This window comes from Archocentrus centrarchus, chromosome 5 (assembly GCF_007364275.1).
Source record: "Archocentrus centrarchus isolate MPI-CPG fArcCen1 chromosome 5, fArcCen1, whole genome shotgun sequence".
Taxonomy (NCBI): domain Eukaryota; kingdom Metazoa; phylum Chordata; class Actinopteri; order Cichliformes; family Cichlidae; genus Archocentrus; species Archocentrus centrarchus.
The window spans coordinates 25,467,563-25,482,213 of NC_044350.1; the positions used below are offsets into that span (position 1 = coordinate 25,467,563).

At 41.5% G+C, this 14,651-nt stretch overlaps 1 protein-coding gene across 1 annotated transcript in view; it reads left to right on the top strand.

Moving 5' to 3' along the window:
• Positions 1-4,311: 4,311 nt before the first annotated feature.
• The window catches only part of ipo9 (importin 9), a 17,676-nt gene continuing 7,336 nt past the window's right edge, over positions 4,312-14,651 (top strand). Inside the window, exons 1-19 of the mRNA XM_030730240.1 lie at positions 4,312-4,601; positions 6,330-6,391; positions 6,558-6,644; positions 7,554-7,755; positions 8,200-8,288; positions 8,396-8,482; positions 8,677-8,796; positions 9,117-9,217; positions 9,661-9,719; positions 9,827-9,978; positions 10,139-10,237; positions 10,908-11,014; positions 11,115-11,254; positions 11,545-11,707; positions 12,265-12,491; positions 12,668-12,816; positions 13,174-13,302; positions 13,473-13,748; positions 13,872-14,038. Coding sequence (XP_030586100.1) covers positions 4,442-4,601; positions 6,330-6,391; positions 6,558-6,644; positions 7,554-7,755; positions 8,200-8,288; positions 8,396-8,482; positions 8,677-8,796; positions 9,117-9,217; positions 9,661-9,719; positions 9,827-9,978; positions 10,139-10,237; positions 10,908-11,014; positions 11,115-11,254; positions 11,545-11,707; positions 12,265-12,491; positions 12,668-12,816; positions 13,174-13,302; positions 13,473-13,748; positions 13,872-14,038 — 2,576 coding nt within the window. The 5' untranslated portion in view covers positions 4,312-4,441. The remainder of the gene's footprint in view (positions 4,602-6,329; positions 6,392-6,557; positions 6,645-7,553; positions 7,756-8,199; positions 8,289-8,395; positions 8,483-8,676; positions 8,797-9,116; positions 9,218-9,660; positions 9,720-9,826; positions 9,979-10,138; positions 10,238-10,907; positions 11,015-11,114; positions 11,255-11,544; positions 11,708-12,264; positions 12,492-12,667; positions 12,817-13,173; positions 13,303-13,472; positions 13,749-13,871; positions 14,039-14,651) is intronic.

A 14,651-nucleotide genomic window follows, 5' to 3' on the forward strand; every position in this document is an offset into this window, starting at 1 on the left:
CCAGTCTGTAATGATTAGGTGTTTTTCATATTTTGTCCACCTTTATTATTATTTTTAATCAATGGTAATGGACTAATATTTAGGATATAGAAAGTGCTTCACAAATTAAAAAAATATATATACACAAAGGTACATATACACTCACTGGCCACTTTATTAGGTTGGACCCCCTTTTGCTTTCAGAACTTCAGAAATTCTTCATGGCATTGATTCAGCAAAGATCTGCAAACATTCCTCAGAGATTTTGGTCCATATTGACGTGATAGCATCACACAGATTTGTCTGCTGCACATCCATGGCGTGAATCTCCCGTTCCAGCACATCTCAGAGGTGCTCTCTTGAATTGAGATCTGGTGACTCTGGAGGCCATTTGAGTACAGTGAACTCAGCATCAGGACAATCAATTCATGAAATGAATCAGTTTAACATGATTTGAACTTTATGACATTGTGCATTATCATCAGAAGATGGGTACACTGAGGTCATAAAGGGATGGACATGGTCAGCAACAATACTCAGACTTTTTAAACAATGCTCTATTGTTTAAAAAAAAGGGGGGGGGGGGGGGGCAAGGCTTGCCAAGAAAATATTCCCCACACCATTATACCACCACCACCAGCCTGAACTGTTCATACAAGCAGGATGGATCCATCTTTTATGATGTTCACACTAAATTCTGATCGTACCAGCGATCAGAATTTACAATCCTTAGCCTCAGTTTCCTGTTCTTGGCTGACAGGAGTTGGCACCCAGTGTGGTCTTCTGCTGCTGCAGCCCACCTGCTTCAAGGTTCAATGTGGTGTGCCTTCAGAGATGTTCTTCTGCATACCTTTGTTGTAACAAGTGGTTATTTGAGTTTCCTTCCTTGCCTTCCTATAAGTTTGAAGAAGTCTGGCCATTCTTCTCTAACCTCTTGCATCAACAAGGCATTTTAACCTAGAGACCATGTCTATATACCTCAATGCATTGATGTTGCCATGTGATTGGCTGGTTAGATATTTGCATTAACGAGCAGTTGAACAGATGTACCTAACAAAGTGGACGGTAAGTGTAGGTAGATACTGAGTTGCCTCTAGCAGAGGCAAAAGTATTAATGTATTAAGTCTCCAAAAATATAAATACAAAACATAAACCAAAACATTCAAATGAAAAGCAAGAAAAATTACAGTAATGTTAATAAAATAAAAACATCATAGTAAAATCATGAAAAGGATATCAATTCTACAAATAGGGGGAAAAAAAGACTAAAAGTGCTGTATGTTCAGTGGATTTGACAGAAACCATGAGGCACCTCAGACTTGACTGAAAGTGAAACCAGGTGAGTCTCAAGAACTGATTTATAATTGTTGCATGCACCCTGGGGGCGATAATGGAGAAAGTCTTCTCGCCTTTGTTTTTTAGGTCAGAGCTGGGGCCTGAAAGAAATTGTTGGATGGATGACCTGACTTAGCTGGCGATATAATATTGGAGTTAGCACATCCATAATACATTGTGGTGCTTGCTGATCCATGGAGGCCTTTAAAAACAAATTTTTAAAAAATTCAATAAAGTTTATATTTCACAGATGGCCAGTGCACTAATACCAAAACAGGAGGAACTGCCCTTCACCTCCACTGATCTGATTGTTAAAAGCTAAGGAAGAGTCCATATAAACAACAGGTCAAACGTGTGGATAAAATCAAGTGCTGTGTCTTTGTTAGAATATTAGCAAGGCAGGGTAGCCAAATATAATAATTAGTGAAAGGATTATTTTTATTTATTGCCATATGGGATTTGAGATCATCAAAAAGAAAAATCAAAGATATTCTTTGTACAGGACCAGTCACAAGTTTGGTTGCACCCATTTTTTCATGTGTGTCAAAATTTTGATATTGGAATATAGTTATGTTCAAGTGTGGCAGGCCCACATATTGGCAATAATAAATACTGTCTTTCTGAAAGATGTAGCTAAGGGGTGACACATAGAGAAAAAATAAAAGAGAACCTAAAGTGGAACCTTGAGGAGTACCACATTTAATGGATTTTACATGAATATATAATAGAAACAGGCATAGAAACAAATGACCCAAACTAAAGAAGGTAATCAGTCGTTTCAGTAAAACATTTTCATTGACAATGCAAATAGCAGTAAAGTTGAATCATCTCCCAGAACTGAGCGTTATTATCATACCTGTAGGATTCATTACAAGACAGATGAATTGGACACTAGCAGTTTTACCAAGGTGTACCTAATAAACCGGCAGCAGCGTGCCAGCTTAGATAGTTACACAGGTACTGAGGAAACAAACATCTTAGAACAGTGAGTGATAGCATGTTGTTTTTACTTTCAGACATGCAAACGTTATGATTAACAGCCATCTGGATGAAGGAGAAATATCTAGAAAGACTGGAGCAGATCCGTGGCAGCTCCAGAAATATTTTTCTGCAGGTGCTAAGGGGGGGCTAAGCATTTTACTGAGGGTGCTATGAAGGATCATTTGTTCTTTCAGTTCTCTACACACACAGACACAAGCTATTTTCTTGGGGGTTCTACGGGGACACTATAGCACCCCCTAGCGGCCCCCTGGCGCCACCACTGGTTCAGATGATGGAAGAATGTAACAATCTTGCAAATAGCCCACCTTTTTTTGGGCATTACAATGTGAAGCTGGTAGTTCATAATTCAGTATCTCAACCCGCTGTCACTTCCTGGGATACACTGTGCAGTCTGGCAGTCACACCTAATACTGCTTAACATTGGTTTGATGTTACTCTTTTATCATTACAGTAGTGAAGGTACTGGTACTTCTAAAACTAGCTTGAGAATACACACTGGTGGTGTAGGAGTCACTGTGTTTTCAAGGGTGACTCAAGGGCAGAAAACAGTCATAGCACAGCTTTCTGTTCATTTAAACTTCTAGCTGCAACACCTGGTTAAAGGTGTGTGGATACCTGAGCATGGCTGGACATCTCATTCCAAAAACAGCCATTAAAATGCTGCTGTCTCAACCTCTGTGTCCCTGTAATGGATTCCTGCAAAATTTTGGAAATTGTCTACTCAAATTTGTTCACACTAAACCACAACCTCTTTACATTGTTTAGGTTGCCAGTGATCTGTTTAGATTATGATTAGTTTTACCTCTTTATATAAAGGTATATATGGCATGCCCAAATATAAATCCATCCATCCTGGACAGGTTTCCAAACTGTTGCAGGGCTAATATAGACAGACAACCATTCACACTCAAATTCACACATGTGATCAGTTCCTAACCCCATGAATGTCTTTGGAATGTGAGAGGAAACTGGAGAGAACCCACACAGATACAGGGAGAACATGCAAACTCCACACAGGTCCTAGGCTAAATTCAGACCCAGAACCTTCTTGCTTGTGCCAACCACTGCACCCCCCCCCCCCCCCCCCCCCCTCCCCATTATAAATCTTATAACAGTAAGCCAAATGTATGAAAGAGACTTGATCTGAAAGGTATCATAACCCTACCCTACCCTACCCTACAAGAAAAGTACCCTAACAGGCTATGGACAGAAATGTCAAAATATCTGGCCATATTATGCACACTTTGCTTATCGCTAAACTCTAAAAAGTGATGTCAAAGCAACTCTTCTACATGTCTAACTGAACCATGCCTGCTGCTACTGCTGCTTCTACTTTCAGCTGCTCCCCGAAGAGGTCGCCACAGCAGATTATCTGCCTTCATCTCACCCTATCCCTTGCATCCTCCTCTGTCACACCAACCCTCTGCATGTCCTTCTTCACTACATCCATGAATCTTCTCTGTGGTCTTCCATATTCAACATCGTTTGTCCAATATATGCACAATCCCTCCTCTGCACATGCCCATACCATCTCAGCTTAGCCTCTCTAACTTTGTCTTTAAACTGCTCAACCTGATATATTGATTTCTAATCCCATCCCTCCAGATCACTCTAAATGATAATCTTAGCATCTTCAACTCTGCCACCTCCAACTCGGCCTCTTGTCTTCTAGTATAGTGGGTCTCACTACCATCTGGTAAAGCTTCTGTGAACCATGCCTGCAAATAACACAAAATATCTAGTATAGCCTTTACTATGAGAGGTCTACTGAGCTCTAACAATTGAATAATTTATTTATCCACCAGTGCCTTTATAACAGGGAAATGTGTGGTCTCTTAAATTTCTGACAGTCAATTTAAAACAATTTAAGTAACCGTAGTCATAAATTCCCTCCGCTCCACCAGAGGGCGCTGAAATTTAAAAACAAAAACAAAGGGAGAAAAAAAAAACACGTGGGCTTAACATAGACAAAACATACTTCCCGTCGCAAAAACCCCGCCTCCGCGTTTCCATGCATTGGCGCGCTTCGTCTCTGTGGCCGTGGCTCCTCGCTCCTCCCCGAGTGGTGGTGGTACTGCTGCTGGTGCACTGACCGTAGCGGGCTGCAAGTGAAAACACAGCAGGCATGAGTGCGGCGGGTAATGCTCGGCCCGGTTCGGCTGCCGGGTCCGTTCAGCAGGGACTCAAAGAGGCTCTGATCGAGACGCTGACGGCTATCCTGTCACCGGTCCAAGAAGTGCGCGCCGCCGCGGAGGAGCAGATAAAAGTGTTGGAAGTGACAGAGGGTGAGTGGTAGCCAGGCTCCGAACGCCACTTTGAGAAGTTAACGATTCCTATAGCCACCAAGTATTGTCACTTACTGACAGCGCAGGGGCCTCTTCTTCGCACCCAGCACGCGAACAGCTGACGGCAGCTTTTATTGTAGCTAACTTTGTGAGTAAGCTAGCAGTCAAAACGTTAGCCGGGTGACTGTCCTGGCTCCCTAGAGCTAACGTTAGGCCACATTGCCAGACGTGAGTGGCGATTAAAAAAATAAATAAAAAAAATCCGTTCTCGGGGCTTAAGGTTGTTCGGTTGCTTTGTTCAGACTGATCGCTTTGGGCTGGCGGCAGCCAGATGTGTAAGAGTAATCATTAGCTCCAGCCTAGCTACTAAGTTTCATTAAGCACATGGGAAGTATATGGACCCCGGCCTCAGCAGCACGGCAGCGGGACCGACTCTGGTTTAGACTTATGCCTCAGTTTAAAAAAAAAAAAAAAAAAAAACTAGACAAGAATAGCGTGCTATTGCGACGTTTTTTGAAGCAGTAACATTCACGCCCGAACCAACCGCTGTTCGATCGCCTGTACAGCCTCAGTGTCGCTGTATGAGCAACATTAATTGACTCATTAATTGTGCAGTCTCTATGGCAACCATTGAACGCCCTACTGACAGATTTTTTTTTTTCCCGCGAAGACGTCTCCCTGGGGGCAGGGGCTTCTCTCCTTCTCCAAGACTTCCAACTTCCTGCACCATCAGCACCAGCAGGAATTGAATAGGGGAAACACATATGACTACAATCCGTGCTGTTTTCCAAGGCTTAAATGTAGGAAGATAATAGAGAAAGGGGGGAAATGTAATGTTTACAATCCTTAAAAATGTTAGACAGCCTGATTAAGAACCTGAAAATGGTCTTGGTGTTACTTCATGCTTCATTTGTCGGAACAGTTTTAAACAGTGAAAGACTGTCTGGTAGGCAAATAAAGAGCTGAATATTTCTCCCTTTTTTTGGGAGAAAATATCTTCTACTTCTCTAACAGAACACTCTTTCAATTTTAATAAAAATATGACAAATGGATACTGTAGCCAGTGGGTGTGGCACACACTACTAGACTTTCTATTGTTTGACCTTCAATCCTGGTGCTGCTGGCAAAAGGCTAATTGTGCACATTGATGTTGGCTATACTGCAGCATCACAGCAAGGCCGATCCTTTCCGCTGGCCCCGCTCTAAGGCAGCCGCTCTATAGGATTGTCAGCACTAACATTGTCTTCTGGCGCCTGATGTCACCCCCCCATGTCTGATATCTTTGGCACTCTGCATGCCAGGTTCAGACTAATGTTTGCTCTGTAGTTGTGTGCACTGTTTCTAGCTTTTAACCAAATTTTATCAGTGTTGTCACTTGTTTTATTATTCACATAAAAATACTTGGGCATTTGTCATATTTAAATCCAGCTGAAAAGATTTAATTTTTATTTTTTTTGTAATTTTTTTTTTTTAACCTCTGCTTGTGTGGTGTGTCTCACTTAATGGTACACAGTGACACCTGGCAGCTGCTGTCTGCATGTTTTCATATTTTAAAAGACTATAATACCATAGTAAAAACTAACAATGTTTGTGTATGTATATATATATATATATATATATATATATATATATATATATATATATATATATATATATAAAATATTGCATACTGTAGCTAATATATTTATTTTATATTCTGTCCTCCTTGTTGATTTGTTCACATTTTAGAGTTTGGTGTCCACCTGGCAGAACTCACAGTTGATCCTCAAGGAGCACTTGCCATTCGTCAGGTGAGCAAAAAAGAAACTGAAGGGAAAAAATGCAGATGTTCGCAGCAAACACCACTTTTTATGTTGTTCCTCATCATCATCCAATTTCTTTTTCTGGTTTTTATGTTAATCATGTACGTTGTAACAAATATCAGGCTGCTGACTGTTTGGTTGGCTGTGTTTGCAGTTGGCATCGGTCATCCTGAAGCAGTATGTGGAGACTCACTGGTGTTCCCAGTCAGAGAAGTTCAGGCCTCCTGAAACAACAGATCAGGTAAACTCTTCTTTATCCTTAATGAGGAAAATTGTTCTACGCATCTTCTACGCATTTAATTATGTTGCCGATTTAGAATTGAATTGATAGAATTGTAATTTTTTCCATCACTCTAGTCTCACTCTATAATGACAGTGAAAACATGTTTTAGACCTATTTGCAACTTTATTAAAAGCCAAAGCAGGTCTGACTAAAATAATCTCAGTAATACTTCAGAGCAGCTTGATGGAAGCCAGTCTCAGTTAAAGACACATAACAGTGTGCTTGGTGTTTGCCAAGTTACATTTAAAGGGCATTAGGAGCATGCTAGGGTGTGTTTTTCTGCAATTAATTTGCCCTGTTTAATAACAGGTTTTGGTATCCATCCTTAGATTAATGTATCGCTTAAAACAGGCTACAAGTCTGAACTCTGTGTAATGATGGATAGGCACCCAATCTCAGAGGAAAACAGTTGGACAGTGAAGCAGATTCTCCAACTCTAATGATGCCCAACACTTTAAAGGATTGATTAGTGTTGTGTAATCCGTGTCTGAAAAGAGCCAAAACACATCTGAATATAGCAGTTCACTGCATATAGTTCAAATTTGATGAAACCTGTGGAGATCTGCTTGGAAGAATGAGAAAAACTTTCCATGGTTTGCAAAGGCTGATTTAAAAAAATAAAAATAAAAATAAAAAAATGCTGAAATCAGAGATTTCAGTTTTTACTTTGTCATGTTTTGAGTTGAGATTAATGGGTAACATTACAGTTTTATTAATTTAAATTAAAATGATGTGCAAAAAGTTGAGGGATCTGGATGCTTTGTGGAGGAAGTTTCATCTTTCCGGTGTCTTATTGGACAGAATTTCTATTTGACCTTTTGAAGGATTGAAGCCAAATATAGTCGGATTCCTGTTGTTCCCCTCCAGGCGAAAGCTGCCATTAGGGAGCTGCTGCCGAGCGGCTTGCGGGAGTCCATCAGCAAAGTCCGGTCCAGTGTTGCGTACGCCGTGTCAGCCATCGCCCACTGGGACTGGCCTGAGGCGTGGCCACAGCTCTTCACCCTCCTGATGGAGATGCTGGTCAGTGGAGACGTCAATGCCGTGCACGGGGCCATGAGGGTGCTCACGGGTATGCAGTAAGCTATAAATAAAACAATGTCTTGAATTCCTGCAGGGAATTTCTTCAGATTTGGCAAAAGAATTAAATCTGTTTTGGAGGTCAAAGGTTAAGGTCACTGTGAGTGTGATCTTAGGAACAGCTAGAAGGAATTTCAGTATGCTTGCTAGTTTGTTTATTTTTTAACTTGGACTACAGTTAAGTGACCTTTAAATTCACTTCCACGCATTGGATGGATCAGCAATGACAAATAGTAAAGATCCATAATTTATGCACATGCACGACTAAATATAAGTGCAATCCCTTTCCTCCTTTTTACTTGTTGCACCATTATTTTATTCTGACACCAAAATAAATTAAGGTTGAACTAATCCTCTTGAAGATTAACTTTAGAAAACACTTTTTTTTTTTAATTTTGAAAGTCTTTTGTTTACGTAACAACCTTTTTGTATGCAGAGTTTACTCGAGAGGTGACAGACACACAGATGCCGCTGGTGGCTCCAGTCATCTTACCTGAGATGTACAAGATCTTTACCATGGCAGAGGTACTCCTAATTCTTCTGTTACTGACAATAATGATTTAATGATTGTGCATTTCATTTGAATGATATAGAACTTTAAAGACCCACTTAACTGTTTTTAACTGTTGCAGGTTTACAGTATTCGTACCCGCTCCAGAGCAGTGGAGATATTCACTACCTGTGCCAACCTGATCTGTGCTATTGAAGAGCTTGAGAAGGTGAGGCGCAGTCAGAGATGATTTTCTAATCAAACAATGGAGCGTGTTCAACTTTTGTTTTGGAGAAGGATTCAGTTTTGGGTTGTTGATTTCAAAAAGGATTTCTGCTCATGCATCACCTTTTTGTCTTCATAAAAGTGACAGTATAGCTTTGGGTCACTGTTGTTTTTTAATAACTGTTGATTTGTGTTTAGGGAGCAGCCAAGGCGTTGATATTCCCCGTGGTGCAGCAGTTCACAGAAGCGTTTGTTCAAGCCCTTCAGATGCCTGATGGGCCGACGTCTGATAGTGGCCTCAAGATGGAAGTCCTCAAGGTAAGAGGCTCTGTGATACAAAGGCTCAACAAGTAGTTGCTTAGCATGGCCCTCTGGAATTATGAATGTCTCTTTGTTAAGCTGTGGAGGACCGATCTAAACAAAGTTTGGGAAAAGCTTTGTCCACAGATTGTTTTTCTTATTGTTGTTGTTTTTATTTGTTTGTTTGTTTGTTTATTTATTGGTCCAAAAAAGGTCTTGATTATGACCTGCAAGAGTTGGCACTCAAATTTATTCAGCAAGAGAAATGCTTGTAGTTTTCCTTTGTTTTCAGCTACTTTGTGGTTTTAAATCCATGTTTTCTCTTCTTCCTCTCGCAGGCAGTGACAGCATTGGTAAAGAACTTCCCTAAACCTATGGTGTCCTCCATGCAGCAGATTTTACCCATTGTATGGAATACACTGACTGAAAGCGCAGCTTTATATCCTTTACAATGCCATCTGTGTGTTAACCCTTTCCCTGCTGCCAGTGTGTATTACAAACGTATTCATTTTGGGGGTGAAAGAACACTTCTTACTTAGAGGTTTGACTTCCTTTTGAGCATTTTGCAGACAGCCAAATGACATTTACTGTGGCTTCTGCTCTTTTTGTTTGCTTAACAGTTTCTCTAAACCACTTATCCACATCATCGCCACAGTTTCTGATGTATGGAAATCACCTGCTTACTCAGCAGGATCAAAACACTTAAACATGTTTAGAGAAGGATTGCAAAGCAGTGGGTTGTGAAAAGGCGAAGGACTTCACAAATAAGCTGTTTATTTTCATCTAATAGATAATATTATTTACATCCACTGATGACAGAAACATGCTGTAGGAGACTTTTTTTTAGTTGTTGAGTGAATTACTCCTTAACCAGATGCTCACTTATGTGAGAACAGAAGTCAACTACACAGAGGAAGTAGATGACCCAGTAGACTCAGATGGTGAGCAGAATTAGTCTTATTTTGTTACACTGTTATTAATCTGTCATTAATTTTTGTCTCTCAATTTGTTGATTTTTAAATGTTATTTTATTTTAATTTTTTTGCAGGTGAGGTTTTGGGCTTTGAGAATTTGGTGTTCAGCATCTTCGAGTTTGTCCACACGCTGCTGGAAAACAACAAGTTTAAGAGCACAGTGAAGAAGGCGCTGCCTGAACTCATTTATTACATCATCTTGTACATGCAGATCACTGAGGACCAGGTGAGAAATAACTGCAAAATCTGGTAGATCTAACTGTTGGAAAGGTGCATGCATAGTTGGAAGTACAGTGAGCTGTACAAATAAAAGTCTAAGTCCTGGTTGTATATTTGTAGCTGTTTGGTGCTTTTAGGCCTTATTGTTTGCTGTGTTGTTTCATTAGATCAAAGTGTGGACAGCTAACCCTCAGCAGTTTGTAGAGGACGAAGACGACGACACGTTCTCCTACTCTGTCAGAATCTCTGCTCAGGACCTGCTGCTGGTGAGATAAAAAATTTGTAGCTGTTCACTGTCACTGCGTAGATAAAATGATGATTAGGTCCAAAGGATTTAGCTGCCCAAGTACTAAGAGGCTGCAGCATACACTGAATGCCTTAATTGCCAACAACAGAGCCCTTGGGAAGTTAGTTTCTCCTACTGCTCCACCTGTTCTCATTGTCACTCGGTTGGTCAGAGCTGGATCCGACGTTCTCTTCTTATGCTGCCAACCATTTATTCAGTGCATGTTCCTGGTGACTAATTTAGTACAAGAAGCTGAACTTATTTAAGTTTGTCAAGCAGAGGACAGGAGGATGTTCGTGTCTGCCAGGCAGCTGTATTTAGACTGAGAGAAACAAATCCCCTTGGCTCTGTTTTTTCTTCTCCTACACCCTGCACATGCAACCTCCACAGACACCGGAGGAAGATTTTAAAGCTGCTTCCTTAGTCCTCTGAAAGAACTGGAAACTGTTTTACTATACACTGTGTGCGTTTCCATGCAGTGTTATGATATAGAAGGCCAGTTCTGTGCAGGCAGATGGAGTCAAAAAATAGCCAACTTGCTGAAATTTGTTGTGGTGTAAAAGTAGCACTCACTCATGATCTCGCTTTTCAGCTTGGGGTTCACTCTGAGCAGGTGTATAATTACCGTAACCTTTGACCTCTGTTTGCAGGCTGTTGCTGCAGAGTTTCAGAATGAGAGCGCAGCAGCGCTGGCAGCAGCTGCAACCAGACACCTCCAGGAGGCAGAGCAGGCTAAAAACAGTGGCAATGAGCACTGGTGAGGAGATACTGCCACAGCCACACTCATTTGTATTCTGTCTTTCATTCTTTTACTTTTTGTCCCTCACACTGTCTTATGTTGCTTTTCTATAAATCAGGTGGAAGATCCATGAGGCCTGTATGTTGGCCCTCGGTTCAGTCAAGACCATCATCACAGAGAACGTGAAAAATGGCCGCATCCAGTTTGACATGCACGGTTTTTTGGCTGGTGTTATCCTGGCTGATCTCAACCTGGCAGGTGGGTCAAGTCAGCAGAAAATTGGGACAAAAAAAAAAATTTTTTTTGTCACCAAAGGTGTGGAATGTCCTATGTTGTATCTTTCATCTCAAGTGATCTAACAATTCCCCCACAAAGTGTAAAATGACTTTCATAGAATTATAGTATTTGAGGTGTTTTAACGTGTTTTTTTTTTTTTTGTTTGTGTTTTTTAAGCAAAAAAACCCTGTAAAATTACAATACATGAAAATGATTTACTTCACTGTTTCTGTTCCTCACTTTGTCTTGCTTGTGTTTTTTCCCTTTCCCAGCGGCATCTCCGTTCCTCCTCGGCCGTGCTCTGTGGGCAGCCAGTCGCTTCACAGCGGCCATGTCTCCTGAGCTCATCCAGCAGTTTCTCCAGGCCACCGTCAGCGGCCTCCATGACAGCCAGCCACCCTCCGTCCGCATCTCCGCAGTCAGGGCCATCTGGGGGTGAGCTTGATATATTTTTAATTGTAACTGAGTTACCACCAAAACAAAATCATCTTTTTTTTTTTTTTTTTTTTTTTCTTTTTTTTTAAATTTAATGTTGTCATCAAACAATTTTGTCTTGGTCCATAGTTTAGGCTGTAGTCTGTTACATAAGGGAACTAGATATTCTCAGTTATACATTTAGAAAAAAGAAGGCAAGTATCTCATATTTGTGCAAAAACTGGAAACAGAAGGGAAACCACTATCCTGGTCCTGCCTGAATGCAACAAAAGATTTCTTTCTTTAGCACCTCTAAAGGTCTACTTCCAGCCATCTTCCTCTCCTTTGCCACCTTATGGACAACAGAAGTTACCCGGCCACAAATAAATTAGTAAAAGAAATGAAAAGTGTCTTTTAAAGCATTTACACAAAAGCAAATGAGATCAAACATTTGTTCTTAACTGAACTGCTAAATGCACATTTTAAATTCCAGTAGTTTTATCAGATCACTTCGTGATAATCAAGCCAAAAGAATATCAGATAATGCTACGTGTTCAATGGCTCGTGTCTTTCTCCAGGTACTGTGATCAGCTGAAGCTGTCAGAAAGCACACATGTCCTTCAGCCTTTCCTCCCCAGCATCCTAGAAGGACTAGTTCAACTGGCTGCCCAGTTCAGCTCTGAGGTGCTCACGCTCGTCATGGAGACACTGTGCATCGTTTGCACAGTTGACCAGGCCTTCACCACCAGCGCCGAGAATAAAATCTGCCCCCTCACCATCGCTATTTTCCTTAAATATAACAACGGTACCGATTCAGCTCCTTGATTCACATATTCTCTGCTTGTGCTACGTTCCTTTTACATGTTAAACTTAGCAATCTCCAAAAAAGGTGTAGCACTTTTTCCAAGCGATTTTGGAAAAGAAGATGTTGTGATAAGATATACAGACACAATGATTAGATTTGTCTCCACATGTCCTTAGACCCTGTGGTGGCATCCCTAGCTCAAGACATCTTTAAGGAACTGGCACAAATCGAGGGCTGCCAGGGCCCCATGCAGATGCGTCTCATCCCCACGCTTATCAGCATCATGCAGGCTCCCCATGACAAGATCCCCACTGGACTATGTGCTGTAAGTACCAGGTGCCATGAAGAAAGCTGTCCGGAGAATTAGGTAGCACAATAAAGTGTCGGTCAAACTGTTTTTTTAAATTATTATTGTTTATTTTTGTTAGTCCAAAATCACTTATTTTAAATTATTAAACAATAACACTTGCCAAGAAAAAGTATATAAGAAGTTGTGTATGGGTTTGTTTTTTTTTATGCATTTTTCTTTTTCCCTCATGAAATATAATACTTCACATTGTGTTGGGCTGAGACGATTTCTGAGCATAGCTTTTGATTCTTTAGCTGTATTAAAATCATCCGTTTTCCCAGAGATCCAGAAAAGGCTCTGACTCTGTTCCTCTGTCTGCTGTTCTGTCCACAGACGTCCATAGACATCCTGACCACAGTTGTGAGAAACACCAAACCCCCCCTGTCGGAGATGTTGGTGTGCCAGGCGTTTCCTGTGGTGGCACAGTGCACCTTACGCACTGATGACAATGCGATAATGCAGGTAAACACAACAAAGCCTTTTATTTCAGCTGGGCTTATTTGTTTTTTGTCTTGACAGGAGCAAGCTGACCTCACATCACAAAGTAATTATTAAACACTGATATGAAGTGATCACTTGAACTATGTAATAAGTAGTGTGTAACATTTTGATTGCTTTGGTTTTCTCTCCAGAATGGCGGTGAGTGTCTGCGGGCGTATGTCTCCATGGCCCTTGAGCAGATTGCCCAGTGGAGGGATGAGCAGGGGAACAGTGGCCTCTGGTATGTCATGCAGGTGGTCAACCAGCTGCTGGATCCACGGACGTCTGAGTTCACTGCTGCCTTCGTGGGCAGGCTGGTGTCCACTCTGATCTCTCGGGCTGGAACTGAGCTTGGTGAGCAGCTGGATCAGATCCTCCGAGCGATTCTGAGCAAGATGCAGCAAGCCGAGACTCTGAGTGTCATGCAGGTAGGAAGGAAAGATGGTAGATGGCTTTGCAGATAGGAAACAGGCTGAATTAATAATGATTGAACTCCAGTAGATGCCATTATCTCAACCGCCTCCTGTTTTCTCGTGCATCTTCCTCTTTAGTCTCTGATCATGGTGTTTGCCCACCTGGTTCACTCTCAGCTGGAACCTCTGCTGGAATTTTTGTGCAGTCTGCCTGGACCGACAGGGAAACCTGCCCTGGAGTTTGTCATGACCGAGTGGATGAGCAGGCAGCATCTTTTCTACGGGCAGTACGAGGGGAAAGTCAGGTAAGAAAACTTCAACAATTTTACTTTGACCTACAGCGAAAGGAAGTCTAAAAGGAACAACATCATCAGTAACTTATAGCTAATAATGGCACACTTCCCTTTGTACATCACACTATGTAAAAGACAGCCATGGGCACTGTGTTGTCATCCACTGGATATTGAAACCTTCAGCTCAGAGTTCTGGCTGTCAACATCTTGCTGTTGTCAGAGTGTGATGAGTGAAAGGCGGGTCTGACAAAGAACCTCATCACAAGGGTAAAACCCCAACTTTGTCCAGTGAGGACCATATCTTAAGAAATGAGCACTGTGTTGTATTAAATAAGACTTGAAACTTTTTTTTTTTAGCTTGGTTTTGAATAAAGAGCAGAGGTATTGTCATAGCCTTGGCACTGGAGGCGTCGGAGGCGTTTGTTCCACAAAAACTTTGACATTGACCATAACTCAAGAGCGATGGCCCCCCCCCAATTATGAATCCAAAACAGCCTTGCGTTGGTACCTGCTCAGTCGTGCTATGCTGTTCTTCTATACAATTAGATGTCTTTAACAAACCAGAGGACTCACCACCTAGTGGCCAGTATAAAGAGTGCAGGTTAAAGGCATTGACCCAGCAGCC